Source organism: Podarcis pityusensis, assembly GCF_964106645.2.
Source record: "Podarcis pityusensis genome assembly, chromosome: 9".
Taxonomy (NCBI): Eukaryota; Metazoa; Chordata; class Lepidosauria; order Squamata; family Lacertidae; genus Podarcis; species Podarcis pityusensis.
In genome coordinates, this window is record NC_138034.1 from 42,181,178 (window position 1) to 42,206,316 (window position 25,139).

Here is a 25,139-nt window from a genome sequence, read left to right on the forward strand (position 1 = left end):
TTTGCTAAGGCTTTTGAAAGCATAACTGAAGAGCTGCAGACTCATACACATTCTAATGGTCTGCTCATTTAATAACAGCATTGTGCGCAAGAAGACTCAAGGAAAATAATTAACTCTGACAGTTCAATTTTTATTTTTTTGTTATTCAAGGATGATGCACTCTATCTTTCTTGGCTTTTGCTTTACCATTCTCTTACTCACGGGGCATAGATGTATTGACAAGCATGTGCCTACTTAGCGAATGCTTTGGCTTCTGCTGCTGTATCCTGAGACAGAACAAGCCCCCTAGGAAAATATGTTGTAGAAGTATTGGCAGCAGAGGTTGGTTCACACATGCATGAATCAAGGTGTCATGTGGTAACAATAGAGATGGGGAAAGTCTAGAGTGACACGCAGCATGAACTTCTGGTAAAACATTACATCTGCCTTTGCATTAGAAGTTGTTATGGGAAAGATGGTGTGACTCTAGTCTTTGTATACCCCTTTGGTGGTTACTTGAGTATGCAAGTGAGACATCAACAGATCACACACACCGCAGAGGGGACTGCCATAACATTTTACATTACCTCAAGCACTAGCATGTTCTATATTGTCTCAAGCACAATGTTCACACATTCAGCTGTGGCTCATCAAGTCTTTCGTGATCAAATGATGGGGTGCACAAATATTTATTTATTTGGAAGAATTTATAAACTGCTTAAGATTTTTAAAAATCTTCAAGAAGTGTGCACTATAAAAAAGAAAGAATATCGTTAAAACAACCTAAAACCAATTAAACAAAAGTATAAAAGCATTTAAAAAGCAAATAAAACAAGAATTCATGCATAAGTGAACTGGCCAAGTAAATCTAAAATGAAAAAGTATGCAAAACAGAGAGCTTCCATAGAGCTTCAACCAGACTGCAAGAGTATTACTAGGAAAATATTGTTATTATTTATTGAATTTATATACCGCCCTATACCCGGAGGTCTCAGGGCGGTTCACAGAAAAGAAATAACTGACTTGCAGCTAGACCTATATCTTCCAAGTTTACCTAATAAATAAGTAGAACTCCTTTTCTTCTTTTATAATAAATAAAAATGCTTCTGTAGAGGATTCTTGTAAAGCTGTGTGAGTAAAGATCATTTCATGTGATCCATTCTATTGCTAGAGCTCACTTCTACTTGTTTTTTTTTTTTTAACAGTGAAAGCAGGTGAAGAAGAAGAAGAAGTGGAGGAGGAGGAGTTTGGATTTGATATCCCGCTTTATCACTACCCGAAGGAGTCTCAAAGCGGCTAACATTCTCCTTTCCCTTCCTCCCCCACAACAAACACTCTGTGAGGTGAGTGGGGCTGAGAGACGTCAGAGAAGTGTGACTAGCCCAAGGTCACCCAGCAGCTGCATGTGGAGGAGCGGAGACACGAACCCGGTTCCCCAGATTACGAGACTAACGCTCTTAACCACTACACCACACTGGCTCTCTGTGTGACCTCTGCATATTTGCCCAGCATGCCAGTCACCACTACAGCAAGCCTACCCCACTTATTTTATTTTAAGTAGAGCTCTGTCTTGTTATTATATAAGAGTAGTTTGTATTGGTTTTAACTGGCACAGGTTTTTTTAAGTTGCTTTATACTTTTTTTTAAAAAGGAAATAGACAAATACTTTTTAAAAGTAAACATTCCCCACCCTATAAGAGAGTGCTATTTTAGGACAACAGAGCAGATCTGGTTGTTGTTAGGGTCTTTGGGGACAGGTTTTGTCTGGAGAGATACTTGATCATGTACGTTTCTGAAAAGGATCAAATAATTATGTATGCTTGTGTATTCTCTCCCCCCACCCCACCCCCGCCACATCTAAGTAATGATCAGCACTCATTCCCAAACTGGGGCAATAGTACCCTTGGGTGTACTGGAACTTTCATTAGGAGATACTTGAGAAAAATCCAGTAATGGCTGCTATTATTTCTCCAATCTCGTCTCTAAGATGCATATCCAGATTTATGGAAAATGCACAAATAGCTCGGACATTAGCTAAAAACCAAGAAGGCACCACATTGTGTAGTTCTTGGTATATATTTGTCACATGTGGATTTCATCTCTTTCCTGGTCTTGGACCACCTGATGATTCCTTCAGTCTGCTGCAGGGGCTTCTGCAGGGATTACTGTATAGGCCATCTGTGGCTCTTATGTGTCATGTGTCTGATTTAGCACACCAGAAGAAATAATACAATGGTGTAGTTAGAAGATTCTGCCTCAGTACGATGGCCCACTTGGATGTCCTGTAAGCTTGGGCCTATGAGTCTTGGGTTCATATTTTGACTCAGCTTTGACTTCATTTCCCAATATAAAACTTAGGCTGCAATCCTTTAAGCACGTATATGGGAGGTAAACCCCACTGAACTTAAAGAAACTTACTTCTGCACATGTCACTTGCATTATTTTGTTGTAATGCAAGAACCCTGAAAGTTAGATCAGTAATAGCCACATATTGCACACGTGGGGTTAAGCCTGAAAGAAGGCTTCTTGGCTCAATCCACAAGCTGTATAATAATTAATAGTAGCAGCTACAAACTTTAGTTAGATCATTAATCATCTACGTTTTTCATTGATTAATTTAGGGCTCCATAATCAGCTAAATCTTTTGTTGATTAGTCAGAGTTCCAGTCAGTGGAGCTGTGCATTAAAGGTCCATACCCTTGTTTTATTTGAGGGAGGTATTTTGATGCTATTACTCTAACATAGAAAAATAAAATATTTATGATGCCCCTTTTTCCTTAACAAAGAGTTAAATCATGGGTAGGCAAGCTAAGGCCCGGGGGCCGGATCCAGCCCAATCGCCTTCTAAATCGGGCCCATGGACGGTCCAGCAATCAGCGTGTTATTACATGAGTAGAATGTGCCCTTTTATTTAAAATGCATCTCTGGGTTATTTGTGGGGCATAGGAATTCTTTTTTCTTCTTCAAAATATAGTCCGGTCCCCCACAAGGTCTGAGGGACAGTGGACTGGCCTCCTGCTGAAAAAGTTTGCTGATCCCTGAGTTAAATGAACTACATTGCATTATAGATTCAGGTAGGTAGCCGTGTTGGTCTGACGTAGTCGAAATATATAAAGAAATTAAAAAATTGTCAGTAGCACCTTAGAGACCAACTAAGTTTGTTCTTGGTATAAGCTTTCATGTTGAGTGTGCATGCACACGAAAGCTTATACCAAGAACAAACCTAGTTGGTCTCTAAGGTGCTACAGACATATATATATATAGACTACATTGCTTTATGTTTGAATTTCTCAAATGATAATCCATACTGAAATTTTGCAAATAGAACCAGTGAGTTAACTGATTGGGTAAAAGGCGGGTGATTAACCAAACTTTTTTTTAAAAAAGAAAAGGAGTGACAGAAACCAGTAAAACTTGCAACCCATTTTGCAGGAGTGTTGTGAGAGTAAAGGATTGTAAGAACCTATATTAATATCATTGCTGATGATGATCAATCACTTCTTCCAGGTCTTTAGCCCTACAATTTCATGAATCCTGACTTAAAGGAATATGCATAAAACAGATTTTAGTGGTTCCTGAAATAATCCTCATCAATTCAATTACATAGGCAAGAGGCCAAGGACTGTTATAGGGCAGCCGTTACAGAATATTTATCGAGATGTAGCAATGTGTCACCTCATTTTTAATCCACATGACTTTTTTTTTTTTTGCCTCAGGGTTATCCTGAAGAGTTAACACTAGATTTTAGGTGTCATGTTAACCTTCCAGCTAGAACAGCCAAGGCTGTGTCATCCAATGCCAGAGTCATAAGCCACTTAATTACTGCAGCCTTCTGCACAAGCAAGCACTCTGGAGGTTAATCTCTTGTTTGATGTGGACTGAAACTGTCTTAACAATAGCTATTTGCAACCTGTCTGGTAGCACCTGGATCTCTGGCATGCAGTAAATTGTATAGGTTAGCCACATAGTGACACTGTTAAAGTTGTTTAAGTAGATAAGCTTTATATACAGAGAACAAGAACCTGGCCTAGTCTGCATGGATTTTGTTTTACACTACCACAATCTCCAAGCGGTGCAAGATCCTAGGGATCCCAGGGTTTGGTTTCCTTTGGAATGAGGTACATTGGAGACCATGGTGTCTTTAGGATATACTGTATATGTGTTTATTTACACATGTATACAACCTCTGCCTGCAGTAGGAGGGTTCACAGCATTAACACCCCAAGTGGGTCTTGCTTTTCCCAGAGCCACAGCCTTGGATTTCAACCAATATCAGGCACAGCTCTGTCTCTCAGCTGCCCAGGCTGCAGTTTACCAGCTTCTACATTCTAGCTCACATAGCTCAATTCCCAACTCTGGTCTACCAATGAGTTGAGGGAAGGGGGCCACCCATTTGCACAGCACCACTTCCTTTGTTACCTTAATGGCCCATCCTTAGGGGGCCATTACCTCTTACCTTGAAGCTAGCCTGGCTATTCCAGGAATAGAATCCATGCTGGATCCAGGAATTAGAAGAGAGTTCTACCTTCTACCTACCTGCCCCCCAAACACATAGCGCTGTTATTTACCAGTCAAGCTCTCCCCACTTGAGTGTGTAAGTCACAGAGCTCTACAAAGTTCTCTTGAACTTAGTTGTTTTTTCTTTCAAATTACATGTTTAGAATTAGAGTGACAATAGATTACAATAGAAGAGGAACAGGGCACTTATGACCCTTCCAAATGTTGTTCGAGTTGGGCTACAACTCTCATCATTCCTGATAGTGGCCATGCTGGCTGGGCAGATGGGAAGTGAAATCCAACAATTCTCTTCTCTGTGGTTACGCACGGACCCTCTGGAGTAATCTCCCTCCTGCCGTTCAGGCATCAACTTTTGGCAGGTTTTAAACACTCACTGAAAACTCATCTGTTCAGGCGGGCTTTCCTTGATCATTACCATTTTGTTTAGATCATGCTACTCAGTATTTTGTTTTAATAATTTGTTTTAATATGCTACTGGGTTTTGATATTATATGTTCATTTGGTTTTTATCACATGACTTTATAACTGTAATGCTCTGCATACTGCTTAGAAATTTTTGTATTATGTTGCATATAAGTAAATAAAATGTGAAGAGCCACAGGTTCCCCATAGCTGATGTAATTGAATAATTTGATATATTTAAATCCAGTATTGATTAAATACAGAGCCCCAGATGAAATCGGCGTGATTTCCTGAAAGAATGGCAGCATCTTAATTTTCAAATAACTGAACCTTGTTTCAGAAGATTCACGCACATACACACTTCAAGTCACTAGCAATACATTGATTTGCTCAGGCACAGAAAGATAGTCTATCTTCATGTTTCAGTGACAAATATTTGTAATCTTTTTCTAATTTAAAAAGAAACCCCTGCATATTTGATATTGCTGTACAGGAGGATCCAGAATATTTACATTTCTGTTTTCTTCATAGCTTCAGTTATTTGAATTAATGCTTGAACCTTCCCTGCTATAAGTCTTGGGTGCTATTCACCCTAATCTCAGTGAGTCTACTCTGAGTAAAACTTAGTCGAAGACTGCCACTTACATTTTACTTTCCAACTCCATAGTGTGTCAGCCTTTCCCAACCTGGTGCCCTTCAGATGTTTTTGACTGCAAGCCACACCATCCCTGACCATTAGCTTTACAGTCTGGGGCTGATAGGAGATGTGTAGCCCAATGATATTTGGAAGCTCTTTGGTTGGGGGAGACTGGTGTATTCCAAAAAAGGTTGCCCAAAACGCCAGAGTGATGAGTTCTAGCACTTTATTAAATAAGGTAGAGACAAATCAGCAAATCAGCTTGCCAGTTCTCCTAGGTTTTGTAGATGCAGGACAGACTCTGCAGCAAGGAGATGACTTATCCGTGCCCAAGCAAATATCCATACATTCTTTATATACAAAGCAACATACCTCACCTTGTCTTTGACCTCCATCACTTCATCTGCCCAGATGAGGTTGCAGGTGGCAAATACCCAAGCCTTACAAATAGTTCCACTTCCTGGGCTCAGAGCCCAGCACCCCAAGTCCACAGATAAGGACAACATCAAAGCAAACCAATTAGCTTATATCTAAGCAAGTGACTATAAACACATATAAGCTCATTGCTACAACAACTACCAATTAATTGTGGTGTTATCTTGACTACCAAATAGTGTAAGCAAAGCTTCTGGAACAGTTCATCTTTGGTTCAACATACTTAGATACATGTGTGTGTGTGTGTCATAGGGTATGCTTTCTCTAGAAACAGGGTGTAAATCTTCTTCAGCATCTCCACCCTACAGTCCTGCCTTTAACAAAAGATAAAAAGTAAACAGCAGCACAATCCTGTCCCTGACGTATGTCCACTCACTTGACAATAAGATTGTTGCTAAATCCTCTTTGCACCAGCGGAACACAAACATATGCAGGATTCAAAACCCAGTGCAACATACTGCTGATAGAGCAACTTCTATACCAGTGTGACACCACTGACTCAGGTGAAGAAAATGAAAGGGTTTGGAGCATGATGGGGTTCCTGTGAACTTTGCTTGTAATCCTAAACTTGCTGAGAGATCAGTCCTTCCCTGTGATGTCAGCATAACGTGATGCCTGTAAAAGGGTGGTTCAAATTAAAAACGTTCTCGTTTATGCCAACAGAAAGAGTTCCAGATGATGATGATTTGCCACCCATCTGACTGGGTTGCCCCTGCCACTCTAGGCGGCTCCCAACAAAATATTAAGAACACAATAAAACATCAAACATTTTTTTAAAAAAATCCTATACAGTCTGTCTTCAGATGTCTTCTAAAAGCCAAAGAGCTGTTTATTTTCTTGGCATCTGATGGGAGGGTGAGCACCAATAACGAGAAGGCCCTCAGATCTGGATCGCAGTGTCCAGGCTGAACATTGTGGGTGGAGATGCTCCTTCAGGGTCTAGGCTGTTTAGGGCTTTAAAGGTCAGCACTAACACTTGGCAATTATCACTTCCTTCCCAGCCCAAAATGGGAATACAAGACTAAGCATACCATCTACTCTCTGAACAGCCAGGAAACACAGATCTCATATATCAAGGTACATGGCATAGGGCCACATCTCTCTATCCTGATGTTTTGAGAAATTAAGACAAGCACACATGGGAACTCTGGTCAAAGGGCACTTTGCACAAACAAGTAACCAAGGACAACAAGAGAAGCACAAGTAGGGCATATTACTAACATTTGTCTTCTCAGAAATAATAGGTACCATGCCTCAAGATTCTAGAGGTAGGAACCCCAGTTCCAGATGCTGGAAGAGTAAAGTAAGCCAGGAAATGTAAGCTGGGACACCAACAGTATGGTCCATTCATCAATACAATTTTTTTTTATTCCAAATTCTATATTGTTTTTAGTCTGTGTTGTACACTACATTGGTAGGTGGGTGGGTGGGTTTTTGTTTTTTAAAAAGTTAAGCAGTATAGAAATTTATGTAAAAATAATTAAATTAAATTAACAAGGCAGCAATGAGGCTCACCATCTGAGAGTGTCTCAAAGCAGGATCCCTGCGTACCTTCAATTTGCCCAGTCCCAAGAAGAGAGGTAGCTGTGTAAAATGCAAACATGCTGACTCTTCTTGTAATTACCTTCCTTCACTCAACCAATGGAAAATTCCCTTCATTCTCATAAAGAAGAGACATAAGCGGGGGGGGGGGAATCCACCACATGTAGACTAAAGGGGGTGCGGGTGAGCAGGAGAGAACCCTTTGTTGGCGAATGCTGAGCATTCTGCTCTGCCTGTTGTTACTGTGATGTGTTCTTCCTTGCAAGGTGCTCTCAGGGGAAACAAACACACAAAAAGCTACTAATAACTTTGCCCTAAATACTGCTAATGTATGTTGTCTTGGCTAGCAGTCTGACCTTACATGTGTTTACTAGTCACAGGTAAATTCTACTTAAGTCAATGGCCCTTACTATTACACAAGCATGCATAGGTTTATAGCCTAAATCGCATGACAAAATAACAGGGAGCATACTTATAGTATGGTTTTATATTCTGTTGTAAACCACTTGATTTTTTAAAAAAAAATTAACAGTGGTATGCAAATGTTTTTTAAAATAAATAAGTTTCAATGGGACTTTGACCTAGTAGTCACTGGGGTGGTAAACTTGTGCATTAACTGTACCACTTGAGACTGCAGGTGAGGAGGGTATGTGGTTTAATGTTTCTTCATATTTAAAAAAAAATCCTCACACATAGAAAATTAGCATCTTAGGGAGAAGGCTAGCATTCTTTCCCCTAGCATCTATTATTCTATGTGGATATTTATGGAGAAGCACTTCATAATGTGAGGCCCCTGCTTCAGTCTCAGGTGGTACAGTCCAGAGTTTGCATCATCCAGCACAACTAAATTTAATTGGATCAGGGCAATCATGCCTAGCATTCATATAACACATTTCAAGTGTTCAAAGTCCCCACATGTATATTATATTTGTAATCCTTGCAACCAACCTGTAAGTGTAGGTCATTCTTATTATCCCCACACAAGAAATAGAACGAAGTCTGAGTTCTTAAAGCCACTTCCTGTGCAATCCTATGAATCATGGTCAACCCAATACTTTTTGCTGGCTGATGCACAACACCCAATTGCAGTACCTCTCCCAAGTCAAGATCCATAGTACCAAGTCTGACCAAATTATTTTAGCACCTGAGTCAGAAAATCCCACAGTTGCCTCTCCCCAGCCTAGGAGTAGTAGCAGCAGCAATAATAATAATAATAATAATAAAACATGAAATCACAATTTGCTGTCCTTTTATGCCACCCAAATTCATCTGCCTGAGGCAGCCACCTTACTCTGCCTAATGGTGGGGCCGCCCTGCAATCCACGATTACTAAGAAGGAAGTTCCACTGTGTTCAATGGAGCCTCCTCTATAGGATTAGAATTGCAGCCTCAGTGAATTTGAAAATGAGGAAAGGTTTGACCTGAGGAATGTCTAGCTCACGGGCCTCTGTGTTACCAGCTCTCAGATGGGCTTCTTAATGTGACTGGAAACTAACTTGATAACATTTTAGAACAAAGTTGGGAAGCCTGTGGTCCTCCAGATGTTGCTGGACTCCAACTCTCATAAACCCCAGCCAGCATGGCCAATGGTCAGGGATGATGAGAGTTTTGGTCCAATAACAGAGAGCCACAGGTTCCCCATCTCTGCTTTAGAAGGTATTTTAGGACAGTTAATAAATACCAGCTTTATACCATCCCACATTAGCTGTACATTGACTTATACACGTTGTTTTACCACTTTGGCAACAAACATCTAACAAATTAACTCATATGCAAGTGATTAAATGGTGATTAGTTCCCCCGCCTCTATCTCCTTTTCACTGAAATACACTTAGGTGCTGTCAGAGGAGTGGTGGTGCTTTTTGGTAGTACTCTAAATGCCTTTTCCTCGACTGGCCCTTTTCACATTTCAGCATTAAAACAGAACTTTCTTAATCAGGCAGATTTCATTTATGACAACCACACTGAGAGCTTATGTGGTTATTTTTACATCATATGTCTTTTTTCCAATGTTGGCCTGTACTCTCTAATGTTTCAAAATTGTACCTCACTGAACACATCCTTGAAAAGGCAATCACCTAGTACAACTAGTAATTAGTGCTCTGTCAGCTTTAGCACCATTAGTTTCCAAATGCTAACATCAGCAAGCCTATTGTATATCACATATGAAACTGGAATGTGTGTTAGTGTCTACATTTAGGTGTTTGCAACAACTTTGCTTTAGAAGACTTTCTGTGTAGGTAGGTATTTCATATGCATGCATGCATATTCTGTAACCAATAGCATTTATATGTGCAGTAGCTAGTTTCTTACACTGTAAATCTCTCTTTTTTTCTTTTTCTTTTTTGTATGTCCCAGTGTGTCAAAGAAACAGAAGACAGACAGCTGGATTCAGGCCGTAGGGTGGGCAACAGTGTGTCAGGAATGTGTCATCTCTTTTCCCAACCCAGTATTCAGGCAGACTTTCCAGGAGGGAGAAGTGATGTATTGAGGGTGGGGTGAGATGACTAAGGAAGGGAAGAGCTGAAGACTGCCCCCCCCCCGATATTTCATGGTCTCTCAACTAATTTATCAATAAAATGCTGATATGCTATTCCATTTGTTTTCAGCTTTACTTTCCACTCATCTCAGCATTTACAATTATTGATACATTTTCTTAATTTGGCCCCTCCACCAGTAAAGGTGCTGCCACAGGTAAGCCACTAACCTTGTCCATGGGTTATCTGCTGAAGACGGTCCTGACAATGGCTCTGTGAAAATGCCAGAGGTGACTCAGTCAGGAGGCCATATAAATTCCTTGGACTTCATGTGACCAGGGTCTTCATCAAAAAGAGGAGTCATCCTGGCTCTGGCCTGAGGATCCCATTCTATGCATGCTGATCACTCAGCATGGAGCTAACATATCCAAGTGAGTAGGTATCTGATTGTAGCCTTAAATCTCTGTAGGCTGTTGTTGTTGCTGTTGCTTGAAGGACTCCACTGATTGCCATTCTATGGTGGTTATTTCCATGTTACACCACCACTAGAGATGCCATGCTTTAGCTGTTTGTTATTGATGCATGCCATGCTGTTACTCAGTGTTTCCTTTGGAATAGGATACATGGAGACTATAGTGTCTTTGTGATATACAGTTTATTTGCATAGATATACAACCTGAGGCTATGATGGAGGAGTTCACAGCATCAACACCCCTAAAGCATTCTGCTTCTCCCAAAACCATAATCTTGGATTCTAGCAGAAATCAGGCATAGCTCTGACACTCTACATTCCTGGTCAGCTGCCTTGCTTCCAGCTTCTAGCTCACATCATTCAACTCTCCACTCTGGCCTTCATCTTTCTAACTACCAGTGAGTTGAGGGAGGGGCCCTACCCATTTACCACCTGGCACAGATCCACTTCCTTTAATTACCTAGGCTGTCACCTCACCAGGAATTCACACCTTTATATTTTAACTTCCTGGATCCAGGGATTAGAAGAGTCTCAGCATACAGCCTACTTCCCCCACCCCCCACAAACTCACAACAATATCTTAATCGCTACTGACCTTAGTTTTTCACTAGTTGTAGTGTGAACCAGTGACACTTCTCAAACATGTGACATGGCTAGATAGTGTCACAATTCAGCTGCGGAACAGCACAAATTCATCAAAGTTTCTCCATTCCTACTTTAAGTTGTGGTGCCACATCTCAGAAATCCACTCATTAAATGGCTTATTTCAGACTTATTTTACTATTCATGTCCCACCTTTTTCCCCAGGGCAGGACCCAAGGTGGCTCACACGCTAAAAAAGAGAGCTTTAAAACAAAACAAAACCACCGATCAGTTGTAAATATTAATAAAAAGCAATTAAATAAGTTGTTATATCAAAACAGTGCTGAACCAAAACAACTTAAAACCATTCAAAAGCACCAGAGGAGGAAAAGATATGTGGCAGCCACCCTGAGAAGACCCTGCTGGTGGCCAGCTAGTGGCTAAAGACCTGCCAGAGAAAGGAAAGGAAAGAGTATGGGTGATTCTCACATCTCCATTCCTCGCAATAACATTGTATAGATGTTCCTGCATTATATACAGACACTAGGCTGTATTGCATCCACACATACTGAAACAAAATGAATAACCCAGAATCTTATGTTGCTTCTGACCTGCAGTACTAACCAGAAATAGAAAAACACACACAAATTACCAACATTACATATTTGCACTGGAGTTACACTTATTTGAATGCATAAAACAAATAATTTCTTGCCTCAAACCCCTTTCCTTCCAATGGTATTTCTTTCTTTCTTTGAATTATGGAAATAAATAATATCCTATTACACACCAGGAGCAAATTGCTGCAACACCCTGAGTAAAGCGAATGTATTCTTTTCGTCGCCGCATGTTACAACAACCACTGTTGCATTGTCAGGCTTTGTGACAGTCAGTGTGTAATCAATATTAATTTCTGCAGATTTTCCCCCACAAACTAGCTAGTCAGCTCTAGGGGGCACTGCGATTGAAGTGCACAAAATACTTGTCAAAGGCTAAGTGAAACCTATTCACACCTGGTCTCTGGCCTACTTAACTGTAATTTTGCTAAAAGTCTTATTAAATTAATGTCATCATCCAATTAGCTGTGCAATAAAAACATTCACAGTGGGCCTTAACTTGACTCCTGAAATCCTTTGTGTCCTAAAATCAATAGGATTACAGAGGAAGGGTTATGGTTAGGGAGCACCCACATAAATCTTTTCAGGAACACCTTGGATCATAAACAGTTTGGGCAGGGCCCTGTCTTCAAAATACCGCTAAAAATCTGACAACAGTGGCTGCACCAGCTCATAAGCAGCAGACAAGGAAAGGCAAACCACAAAGGGGCAAAATCTTGAATGTGAAATGGCGTAGAGGATTTATAAAGGGTCTTCTAGATAACATTACCAGCTTACTTGCCTTTATAGTTTGCCACTTGTTGTTTATTGCTTTCATATAGTTGTTACACACCACCAGCACTCTGGACAGCAAATATGTGGTGTTGCTACAGTATCTGGTTCTGTCGAAGACCTGCAAGGCAGAGGTTCATTTTAAATATTGTATCTTGTTTCAGAATTGACACACAGGAATTGCTGTTCTCGGGAAGTGAATGAAATATAGCTACTCTGCTGATTCCTTAACCTAAGGAAAGAAATCCTATATACTAATAGCAAACTCATTCTCCAAGTGTGGGTCCTTATATAGCCAAAAAGACACCACCAATGTAGAAGAGGGGGATACCTGCAATCTTGGAGGAACCCCGAAGTTTTCAAAAGCACTGAAACACACGGGGGTAGGGGGACTAGGTAGGTTTGGACTCCTGATTGACTGGTGTGGGGCAGGGGGTGGGATGGAAAACCAAGGGAGGAGGAAGAGTAGAATGGCATCTCCTGGAAAAGGATATGACTGGTTGACTGGAAACCTGAACAGAAGGACTACATACTGCCGTGTTTTGTTGCAGGCCCCAATTGTGTATAATAACGGTCAGTTTGATGCGCAGAGCAATCTGGCCAGGGAGCAAAAAGACTAAGGTAGAAAGTGTGAGTGTGGTGGTTAAATCCATATATGTAGTGCTTACTTTCTGGGGGGACGCAGGGGTACACATACACCAAAACATTTTGTGAATCTAAGTTTGGCCTCATTGAGGGGCAGTATTTCAATACGAGTAGGAAAATGAGAGAACCCCTAAACTTTTTTTTCTTAAAGAAAACACTGTATATATGAATATGCTTGGGGTGATTAGGAACAAGCTGGGACCTGAATTTCCAAATAAAACAAACTAAATAACCTTGGTATTATGAAAGTATTTTATGTAGCTAATACAGACAATTATAAACAAACAAAATATGAAATCACCCGACTCAGTTAAATGAAATGAAATATGACCAGATGTGTTTTGACCCCATGGTCTTCCTAAGTGGTCTATTTCCCTCTTCCCCCAAATAGATAGATATAATGTCAAAAGCAACTACACCAAATGCACTACTAATAATACTTAATCTGGCCATAAAGTGCAGTGTATGCATATTTTTCATCCAAAACTGGCATTGAGAATCCACAAGCTGCCCTTCCAGTTGGAACATGTGTCTAAAATGAGCCCAACTACTGAATAATCAAAAGGTGTTACAGTGGTACCTCAGGTTACATACGCTTCAGGTTACAGACTCCGCTAACCCATATATATAGTACCTCGGGTTAAGAACTTTGCTTCAGGATGACAACAGAAATTGTGCTCTGGCGGCGCAGCGGCAGCAGGAGGCCCCATTAGCTAAAGTGGTGCTTCAGGTTAAGAACAGTTTCAGGTTAAGAACGGACCTCCAGAACGAATTAAGTACTTAACCTGAGGTACCACTGTATTCCCATTGTGACTCAATGGGACCCCGCTCTGGAAGGTGAACCAGTGGATCATTGACCAGCCCAGCGCTCATCTACCACACCATGCCCCATTGGGGGCCCCCTCTGCCAGTGGTAGGATTCCTGGCACGGAACTTTCTCTGGCTGCAGCAGAGACTTCAGCAGTGGCAGAGGCCCCCTCCAATGGGCAGAGGTCAGAGTCTGTCCACTGATTCTGAACCCACTCCAGCAGGATGGATTGGGGTTAGGTTTGTGACGTAATACAGGAAAGTAGTCGCTGCTGGCTGGGGTAAATCACAACAGTCTTTAGTCTCTCTTTAAGAATGATTCGGTATTTTGAAGTGCAGTTTCTGTGGGAAATAATATGGAGGAAAATTAATACTTTTAAAATAATGTTGCCATTGCTAAAGAAGGTCAAGTCTTTTCCAAGCATGAGACAGGGGTTTCAAAGCTTGTGCTTTGTCTGTTTGCAGTTCTAGACATGGAAATGACTAAAACCGATTCAATAATTGGATAATATGATAACAAAATAATATTCACTTTCAGCTACATTCTGGATTTGGGGCTTTTGTTCTTCAACACTAAACGAATCTATGTTGTTCATTTTAAAATGGTTTGGAGCATTGTTTTAGCCATTCAGTTGAAAATGGAAGAGACTTTCCTTTCACATTTATTTCCTCTCTGTCTTCCAAGGAGCTGAGGATGTCATACATGTTTTGCCCCATTTAATCCTCACAACAACCAAGAGAGACATTTGCAGGGATTTGCACCTAGGTTTCCCTAGGCCTAGTTTGATCCTCTAACCACCATGCCACATGGGATCCACTAAGTATTCTCTCACCCAGCACACTCAGATCAATATTTTAAGTCTTGCTCCATACCATACCCCCCCCCCAACAATGAATATGAGGCAGGGCCTTTTCAGTGGTGGCTCACTTCTAGCCTAGGGAGGCCTGTTTGGCTTTCATCACTGTCTAGTTTTTACTCTCTGTTGAAAACAAGTGTGTCTGTTGAAAACAAGGACCCAACCCTATAGTTGGAATGCACTCCCTAGGCTGTGTTTTTGCATGTGGTTTTCAGTTTTAATTGTATTTCCTAATGTGCATGCATACACATACAAATAATTATTGTTAGCAGCCTAATATTATTTTTTTAAAGAAAGGTGGGATATAGATATTATAATTAATCAATACGATTTGGATTATTAGGCAACAGAAAAAATATATTTGTACATCTTACTCTGGTGTAGTCCAACTAACATACAGTTTTTGATCGCCACAGGGTTCAGCAGATGGTGTGCTGGACCAAAGCATGTCTACTCATAAGTAAGTGCCACAGAGCTCAGTAAGAATCATTCCCTAGTGCCTGTTTAAGATGACAGCCTTAAGGCACCTGAAACCCTCCCCTGGATTGCAACTACTGTTGAGTGCAATGTTATCATGTTGCATTTTAATGTGACTACCTACGAGATGGGCTAAATACCCAGCTTCCTCAGTTATTTTCCTCATGGCAATTCTCAGCAGCTCTGCATGGAAATACCCACTATTCTCTTGGAAAAAATGTTGAGCCTCACATTGTTTTCTTGTTAAAAATAGAGAGTTCTGGCCTGTTTTTGGATGCTGCCCATCAGCCCTTATTTGAATCATTCTCATTTTGAAGTCTTTTAAGTAACCAATACGAGTGGAAAAGGTGAATGACATATTTTGTGTTTTGCCTCCTAAAAAGCTGTGCAGCACTGGGTACTTCTTCAGTCAGTTCCTAGTAAATAAAGCGAACAATGCACCTGTTTTTCTTAACTACTTTTAATTAGCGGTCCAACCAGTGAACAGTCAAACACCAGCCAACTACATGCACTGTGTTTGTTACGGTACCTATAGTCGTTCTTGAGAGATTGGGGAGCACTTTAATTCCCTCTTTGCTCTGATTTAGATTGTCGGTTCCCTTGCATAATGGATGGATCTCACTCTTGCTGTCTCCCTTTTTAAAGGTGTTACAAGGCAGTAAAGTACCTTGGGCTTGTCACTCTATGGCTGTGTCCACACTATTCATTTAACACACACCTCCCCTTGCAAAGAACCATGAGAACTATAGTTTGTTAAGGGTGCTGGGAATTGTAGCACTGCGATAGGTGAACTTAACCTACCTCACAAAAGTGTTCTGTGGCCAGAAATGGTGTCTGTGTGTGTGTGTGTGTGTGTGTACACACACACACAGTATATGGTATGCCTATCGATGTAACAATAATAGCAAGTTCGTGTAACTCAGTAGACGATACTGTGTCCGTCACCTACATTCTATCCAGGGCTGGGATTGTTTTAAATTCAACTTGTAAATAAGTTTAGTCGGAAACAAATTAATGAGATTTACTCTCCAGTGAGTGAGTCAAGGACTGTGCTTCTACCGCATCCCGCCCGCCCCCCCCCAAAAAAAACACCCCTCGGATATTTGAATTGAGGGTAACAGGAGGCGTATCAGGGTTAATTTTAACACCAGCCTCTTTTCTTCCCCTTGACTTTTCCACGTGGTAAACGTCAGGCAAGGAGAGTTAGGAAGCTTCCGTTCCCTTGCTGTGGTCATCATCATGCACAGGTTCTATACCATGCAATATGTAACAATTTAGGCCAGCATGATACAGAGCTTCAGCTCGCGCCGAAAAAGGAAACCGGACACACAGGGCAGGCGTATTACACACACACACACACGCACCACGCGACCAGGTCAAAAGTTGACTGCCTGCCTCTCCAGCTTCCCCCTCGGATCGCTCTCGCTCGGTCCTGGCAGTCCCTGATTTTCCGCCCAAGGTAACAAGCAGCGTGGCTAGGAGCCGGAGGGGGAATTAGGCGGGGAATCGCCGTGTCCGTTCCTGCTGGCGAAAGGTCCGGGCCGGATTTTGCACCTTGTCCCCGGGTCTGCCTCACGGCCTGGAGGAGCTGGAGCGGCGGCTGCTGCTGCTGCTGCTCTGTTTATTGAGCGCTCTTGTCCTGGTATCACTCCGCTGGCATGGAGGAGGAGGAGGAGGTGGAGGAGGACAGCACTTGATCATTGTGATGGTGGCAGGAGGAGAAGCAGCAAGCAGAGCAGAGCAGAGCAGTCTGCGTGTGTAGCAGCTCGGCGTACGTTCTGCAAATACTTCAGCGAGCTACTTTTGCAGATCGCCCCGGATTGTTCACGTGTTGACTTCCCCCCAGCTGGAGGATTTGCTTTTGCTGTGGTTTTTTTTTTCCTTTTCCCTTTTAGGTTCCTGTTGAAAAATACAACTGAGCAGCCAAAGTACTTTTGAGAACACGGTGCGGCATAAACACCCAAACTTTTTTTTTCTTTCCCCCTACTCCCCGGGAGAGAGAAAACACAATTAGGAAAGCGGCGCTGCCTGCCGCCCGGTGGCGCGGGGTGCGATGTTGGGGTGCCTGTGTGCGCGTTGTCTGCCCGGTGTGTATGTCCGTAGGTGTCTTGTGCGAGTGTGTGTTGTGTGTGTGTAGAAGTGTGGAGCGTGGAGAGAGATTCCTGCCTGTTTTGCACGCATGTGGGTGCGTGTCTCTCTCTTCCTCCGTTTTCATACATGGGGGAGACCAAGGAGGTTTTCGGTCTGGGATTTGTTTTGGAAATGATGGATTATTTCAAAGGTGAACTGATCTGATCTTCCTTCCCTGGAGTTTGCCACCGAACAAGCTACCGATCAGTTTGTTGGGATTCCTCCTGTGTTTGTTGATTGTGTCTGGCGATAACCTCGCAGCACCGCCTCCTGGGTCTCGGCTTTTAACATTTTCTTTAGGCAATTTCTTTCTTTTTTGTGGGGGGCGGGGGGAAGCTTTCTTCCTGCCGGAGAGGATCGACAAGGAAGGGAGAGAAGCTTTTAAAAAATTTTGGGGGTATTTTGTTTTAAACCAAACAACCCCAAAACATTTCGCTGGGGATTTGCTGCCTCCCTCCCCCATGGTCCGTTAAAGAGTATCTTCCCCCGGAGGACCCCCGTGTTTGTGCCTGGCGTGTGGCGCCCGCTTCTCAAAGGGGGGAAAAGTTCTTCCAAAATAGTGTGCGCGGAGAAGAGGATGGGGGATTTTGCAACCCCCGCCGCTGCCGCGAACGGCGGCAGCCTTTGCCTCAACAATAACCTGAGCAGCAGCCTCGGCGGGGCCGGGATCGGCGTGAACAACGCTCCCCACGGCCCTCCTCCCGGTAACAGCGCTACTCATAGCGGCGGCGGCGGCGGCGGCACTAACGGGAGCAGCGGCGTTCCCAAGCACAGCACCGTGGTGGAGAGGCTGAGGCAGCGCATCGAGGGCTGCAGGAGGCACCACGTCAACTGCGAGAACAGGTACCAGCAAGCCCAGGCCGAGCAGCTGGAGCTGGAGCGAAGGGACACGGTGAGCCTCTACCAGAGGACCCTGGAGCAAAGGGCCAAGAAATCGGGGGCCGGAGGCGGCGGCAGCAAGCAGCAGCAGCAGCACCCGAGCAGCAAGCAGCAACAAGATGCCGAGTGTGCCACGGCCGAGCAGAGGAACCACACGCTGATCATGGTAAGGGGGCGGGCGAGAGGGGGCTGGAGGGCGGCTGCGGAGCACTTGTGGGCTGGCGCTTTCTCATTTGGAGTTCTCCCTTCTCGCCGGAGCGGATGTAGGAGGTTGGGGAGGAGGGTGGGGGAAGAGAGAGAAAGAGCGAGAGAAAGCGAGGGATGCTTGGCTGAAGCCAGGGAATGGGCGGAGAGAGGAAACTTTGGTCCTATAACTAATATGGGAATCCAGGAAGCAAAATGGACTATTTGAAGAGGAGTTGTCGAAGCCTCTGCATTGGTGGGGGTGGCTAAGCCGCGCGCACACGCTCCCTCGCTCTCTGTCTCTCTCTCTCTCTCTCTCGCTTGCCACTTGGATCGATCACTCAGGTAATGATTCTTCACCTGCCGGCGTCACACACTCTCACCCCCCCCCCACTTCCCCCAGTCGCTCACAGGTATCATTGCATCGATCACGGCGCAAAACAATGAAACAAATGAATTGTGCATTTGGCTGTTTCACGTGCCATTGGAAGAGCGGCGTAAAAACGTACACAGGAGAACCGACGCGCTTGGAGGGTCCCCCTTGTTGTGTAGGCAGTTGTCGAGTAGCGCCGGGAAGACCAGGGGGAAAGCACGTGCGTGTGCCTGCGCGTGTATATCTCTCCGGCCAGCGTGGGTGCGTGTCTGCAAGGATGCTCGCTGCCTCTTTAAATCCAGCGGAGGGGGAGCTTTGTGGGCTGGCTTTGCGGAGCGGGAGTGACAGCCCTCGGGAGGAAAAGTTGGGCAGGTTCCTCCTCGGCTGGCGGCGGCGCGTGAGTGTGCGCGGCGTGCAGCGGACCAATCAAGTCTCTCCAAACTCGCCCCAGCCACTCAGCGGCCGCCTGGGCTGCATTTCTTTCTTGCCTTTTTTTCTTCCTTTCCTTTTCGTAATTCTAAAGTTTCCTTGGCCTTTTAAGAGGCTTAGAAGAGAACAGCAAAGGGGCGGGAGCTAACCTGCCGGTGGCGTAAGAACTACTAGTAGGAAGTGGCGTTTCACACTCACCCAGATGGTTAAAAGAAATTAAACAAGAACTCGCCGGGTCACAGATCTTGTCTTAAAACAAAATAGTCAGTACGTGTCCCTATTAAAAGCGCCCCTCCCCTTGAAAATCGTCCGGGAAGGATCGTCTGCTGTGAGCTGCTCTGATCAAATCGATTAGGAAATCCCTTTCCCACACCCATTCTACCTTCCCGACTACCCTCCGACAGCTTTAGTGAAGGGAGCGGAGAAGCGGTCAGGGTTTTTTTTTTTTTTTTTAACAGATCTGTTGTCAGTCCCTGCTTCCAGCGTGCCTGGTTTCCAGTAGGTGTAGCCGAGTAAAGCTAATCGAGTTTATGGAGAGTGTGAAATATTCTGCCTTTGGTGGCGCAGTGATTGTGTCGATGGGAGCTGCTTGCCGAAATCCAGGCAGATGGTCTCAGGGGCAGCTGGAGGGCAGGGCGAGGGCATTCCTATTTTATTATTATTTTACTTGGGCTGCTGTCGCTCTTTCGGATTTGTTTGCTTATTCCGTTGCAGCTGCTCTTCTAAACCAGGGTTGCGGCTCTAAGGCTTTTCTACTGCGCCCTAGTCAATCAATTACTAAAATACGGTGTTCTTTTTAAATATGTATACAGTATGCATATTAAAAGGAAGCTCCCTCTTAATCCCCAGCCTCAAACAGGAACGATTTTACGCAGGTGTGTTCAAAAATAAGTCCAACTGCACTCAGTGGGACTTACTCCCAGGTAAACGCGTTTCGGATTGAAGCACACGGACTGAGTTGTGACTCCCCCCTTTAAAAAAAGTGATTGCCTACTTTCGAGTAAAAATGAACAAGGTCGCGCGGCGAATGTTTGCCCAAGTAAGACGTGGAGCTTAGATTTAGGCAACCGCTCGCAAGGTTCAGTTTTTAATAAAGGTCTGCTGCTCTAGCTGAGCTGGAGAGAAGCGGCTGCAAGGTCCCTTTGCCTTCCTGCTGCCCTTATGGCCGCCCTAAGCTAGGAGCGAGCCGGAACCTCCCCGCCGCCCAGCTTTTCGGCAAGCCACCCCACCAGCTGGCGTCTGCCTGACAAAGCCGCCCTCCCCTCCCCCGGCTGGAAGTTGGGTGGGAGGCCTGGAGGGCGCGGACTGACGGCGGGGTCAGCCGCAGTGGCAGCCCAGGAGGAGCTGGGGCGAGTGGTGCGGCGCAGGAGGCGGAGGCTGGCGGGGCGGAGGGAGAGAAAGGAACGGGCGCGGACTTTGCGGGAGACAGCCGCCGCCGCCGCCGCCGCCGCCGGCTCCTCCCCTGTCGAGAGAAGGGCCATTTATTGATGTGGGACTCTTCTTCCCCACCCCACCCCCGGCGTCCGTGTGTGTGTGTGCGCGCGCGCCTCCTCAGTTCACCGGGGCCGCCTCGGCCCCTCCCACCGGCGCGCGAAAGGCCGGCTCAGCCGCGACCCGCAGGCGGAGTCCGCTACACCTTCTCCTCCCCCCCCCCCCGCCTGCCGCGGCGCTTTGTCTGCTCTATCGAGCGCTCAGCCGTGGGGGGCGGGGAAGAGCTTAAACGCAGCCCAAAGTGCGCCCTCCTGAAAGCGAACGCTGCTGCGCGGCGTGCCGCCTTCCTCCTCAGGCGTGGAGAAACCACCACTCCCCCCCCTCCCTCCCTCCCTCCAAGGGTGGAGGGGGGTTGGAGAAGGAAGCTGCTTCTGCTGCCGCCGCCTCCCTGCTTTTCCAGGGAAAAGGCAGGCGGAGAGGGAACGCCCCTTGTTGGAGACAGCGGGGCATTTCTCCAGTGCAGCCGGGAGGAGGGGGGGTTTGAGATAGGCAGATAAAGCGCTCAGCCTCGCCACACAGGAATAACCGCCCCCCCCTCACGCCGCCGCCTTCCTCTCGCCCGACCTGGAGCGCGAGCCGGTCTGCGGACGCGCGCACACACACTGGCAGGGAGAAAGCCGAGAGACAGACGAGTCAGAGCAAAGCACAAAGGGAGGCACCTGACTCAGAAACAGGAAGCCGACGAGGCGCTGTTCGGCTGCCCGTCTGCTTGGCCCTTCCCGGCCCTCTAATAGGATTTGGGTTCAGTCCTCAAGCTGTTTCACGCTCTTTGCTCCCTAATGGAGCTTGCGCTTGCGACACAGTGGCGCACTCGGGAGGACTTGGGCCGGGAGTTCATGCAAGCAAACAAACAAAAGCCTTCTTCGCGTTCCAAACCCCCCCCCCCCTTTGAGCTGCGGTACTGACTCACTAGTGAAACAATAGTTTCCTTCTCTGTCTCTAGCTTGCAGATGGGATTTGGGAAAGGCTTGTAGTTGGAGAATCTCTTTGCCATGGGTAGAAGAGGGTGGTTTGTTTTTTGATGTGCTGGACAGGTCTAGATTTCCCCCCTGGAATGGCTCCTTTCCCACCAGTAATAACAATAAAGTGGATGTTGTAACATCTGTTTTGATAAGAAACCACTGATTTCCCTCAATATGACACCCCAATAATTCGATCATATTCTTCACTTGACAGTTAATAAACCTTGCTTTGCTTTTGGGGTGCAAAATACCTTTTTAAAAAAAGTTTTGGATTTGTTGCAGTTACAGGTAAGTAGCAAAATCCAGGAAATATTAGCTTATAGCACATCCTTTTAAAATAATAATAATGTCTTATTTAAATCTGCAGTCCTATACATACACACTTGAAGTAGTATCTATTGGACTCATTGGGTCTTGTGTTTGAATATACATGGATAGGATTGCAGTGAGTATCTTTGAAACTCTCTTGGTTAAAATTACTTGTAGTATGAAATCCAGAGCTAGGGATATTTGCATTCAACTTCCAGTATCATTGGAGCATACCAGATCAGTGTGTGCTTTGCTGTTTAAAAAATTAGAATGCAGTGTTATTTACAGCCATTTTAAATAAGGGAGAGAGTTTCATCAACAATGTGCTTATAGAGAAAGGGTTTCACCAGCAATATAGTTACGATTTGTAGAAAGATTAAGAGCGAATTGTGGTTTTTCAACAGTATGTAAGGGAGCTCCCTAAAGAAGAGAAGGAAGTTGCCAGGATAGGTGTGAAGCTTTTTGCGGTGTCTTTGAATCCAGTTTGTGAGACTTCATAATGAGAACTGTGTCCTCCTTCCAATCAGTGAAACATGATCTGTGATGAATACAGACCTCCCCAATTGTTGTACTGACTGACAAGTGCTGGGGGAAATGTGAGGTGCTGGTGGTGCTCTGTCTTCAGAGAACACTGCAGCCCCACGTGTCTGATTCCTCTCTTTTCCTAACCCTCAATAGAGAGAACAATAAGTTGCCTTTACTGAGCTGTATTTTGTTTGTTTGTTTAATCTGTGGAGGCCTAAACTGTCCTTCTACACTTCGTGTTTCTCAATGTATGCTGTACTCCATAATGTGTGCTTTACTGAACAGCTGATCATCTTTTTATAAATACAGTGGTACCTCGGGTTAAGTACTTAATTTGTTCCGGAGGTCCGTTCTTAACCTGAAACTGTTCTTAACCTGAAGCACCACTTTAGCTAATAGGGACTCCTGCTGCCGCTGTGCAGCTGCTGCGCCATTTCTGTTCTCATCCTGAAGCAAAGTTCTTAACCCGAGGTACTATTTCTGGGTTAGCGGAGTCTGTAACCTGAAGCGTATGTAACCTGAAGCGTATGTAACCCTAGGTACCACTGTAGATGTTTTCCTCAAAGGCATGCACCTCAAACTTAAAAGTTGATGATCTCTCATAGAAAGTCAGTACTGCCTCATTTCCACACCCAGGGACCTGCATGCTCCATGCATGCTCAGTGCATCTTGGCAAGCCTAATCTTCTAAATTAAGGATGGGAATCTGTGCCATTCCAGATGTCAATCCTTGGTCTAACTAGATGTACCTAAGGCTTCCAACAGCCCAAAGGAGTCTAAGCATATGGTGATGGATTTGCTTTTCCTGGGGGCAGCTGCATTTATTGTTATTTAATATTTATTCATTAAATTTGTCAGGGCAACCCAAAGTGACGTGCAACTGTGAGTCATTCCATACTTTCCTTCAATTTACAAGATCTCCACCAGGAATGGTAATTTGGAGAGGGGGGTGGGAAACTTTCTCAAGCTTCCAGAGGGAAGCTGATTTCTCACCTTTCCGTTTAGTTTGTGCTCACACCCACCTTTAGCAGCATGAAGAACACATTTTTCAACGTATATGTTCCACTGACAGTCAAACAGTTTAATTTCAGAATAAACATCATCAGATGTTTGTCATTTTCTGTTGTCATATTTACTATGCATTGCATCCCTTTGACACATCTTGTTTGTAAGGTGGAGACAGAAATAATGCATAGGATTGAACTGGAAGTCACTTGACAGCAGAAACTGCATATCTACTTGGAAGTAAAGTCCCATGTGTTCAAAGGGGCTAGCTCTCAAGTCCTTGTGTGTGAGCTTTTGTCTGAATTGAAGCGAGGCCAATGGTCCATCTTATTAAAGACCCCTCCCAAAAATAACCACAGGTAAAAATTCAAAATACCATTACTGAATAGCCTTCCTCAGAGAAATTTATAACCATTTAATCCCAGTTTTGTGAGGTTTGGGTATGAGCACTTGATAGGGGATGTATAGTTGATTTTGCTAAATCTTTGATTTGTTTATTAACAATAACATCACCAAACATTTTCTTCATTTGGCTATAGCAGCAAATAATGAAGTTAGGAAACACAATAAGAATTGTACAATAAAAACATGCATTTCTTTATTAAGTATTATCCATTTTCCAGCCTAGTCATTGTGAAAGCCAGTTTTAATTTCTCTGTTACATAACTAGAAGTGTTTTAATACTGTGCTAGTTAGTTTTGTTTAAAAGTTATTGATGGAAAACTTGCAATTCCTCCAAAATGTTCCTTTGCTCATCATCAGACTAGTTCCAAGAAACATCTACTCATTCCCATTCTTAGCTAATCTGCTTTCTCACTTCCTACTGTGTTGAGTGTATAATTTTTAACTTGCTGAATGCATCTTAGATATTTGGCAAATGTGCTTCAGTATTAGAAACCATCTTAAAAATTATTTAATGTTGTTAAGCCATGCCCATGTGATGGCCTATTACAGTTCTGCTCTTCTGTACTGGTTTGTAACTTGTCAAATTCTAAAAGACTTTTCCTGTAACTGTATCCTTGACATCTTATACTGACAGCCTCATCATATGCCTGCTTACTCAGAAGTAACTCCCGCTGAGAGTCAAGGGGGATGTGGTGTATATATGTAGAAACATGGGGTGGGTGCAGATTTAACTGCAAAGGCTTGCAAGGGACTCCCTCTTTCTGTCTGTCTTACTTTTCCACAGCTGGGCCATGGTATCACCTTTCAGTACCAGAAATAAGCCCAGCTAGGTGAAAGCAAAGTGTTCTGGGAGGGAGTCTGTAGGAGTTAAGCCCCAAATAGGGGGAAACCTCTGCACTACTCCTCATTTGTTGCCAAAATTGAACATCACTGTTTAGTTACATTAGTACAGCAAATATGAATTTGAACTAACGGGTCAGGTAGATGAACTCGGTGGCCCTCAGGATCCCTTCCAACTCTGCAGTTTCTGATTCTGTACTCTTGCATCTAGTTTGATCCTGAGTTTTGTGGCTCTTACTTTCAGGTCACTGTGCATAGGGCTGTTGCCTTTGAACCAGATGCAATACATATTTACTCAGAAGTAACCAGTTGGCCTTCTTTCTGGCTAATTGTGCAGAAGATTGTAGCCTTTGGTGCTAAGGTATCCTTTGGTGGTGTTTCTACTTGATAG

The 25,139-nt window shown here is 44.1% G+C and overlaps 1 protein-coding gene and 1 long non-coding RNA gene across 3 annotated transcripts in view; both read left to right on the plus strand.

Moving 5' to 3' along the window:
* Window positions 1-1,218: 1,218 nt before the first annotated feature.
* On the plus strand, window positions 1,219-7,653 carry LOC308485906. Its single transcript, XR_013990847.1, has 3 exons — window positions 1,219-1,322; window positions 2,954-3,053; window positions 6,973-7,653. It is a non-coding gene; the product is annotated as an uncharacterized lncRNA (long non-coding RNA).
* A 7,509-nt stretch (window positions 7,654-15,162) lies between these two features.
* MAML3 (mastermind like transcriptional coactivator 3) overlaps window positions 15,163-25,139 on the plus strand; it is a 266,582-nt gene continuing 256,605 nt past the window's right edge. Inside the window, exon 1 of one of the 2 annotated variants that reach the window (XM_081021874.1) lies at window positions 15,163-18,393. In XM_081021874.1, coding sequence (XP_080878000.1) covers window positions 17,926-18,393 — 468 coding nt within the window. In that variant the 5' untranslated portion in view covers window positions 15,163-17,925. The remainder of the gene's footprint in view (window positions 18,394-25,139) is intronic. The other variant, XM_081021873.1, reaches the window with a different exon arrangement.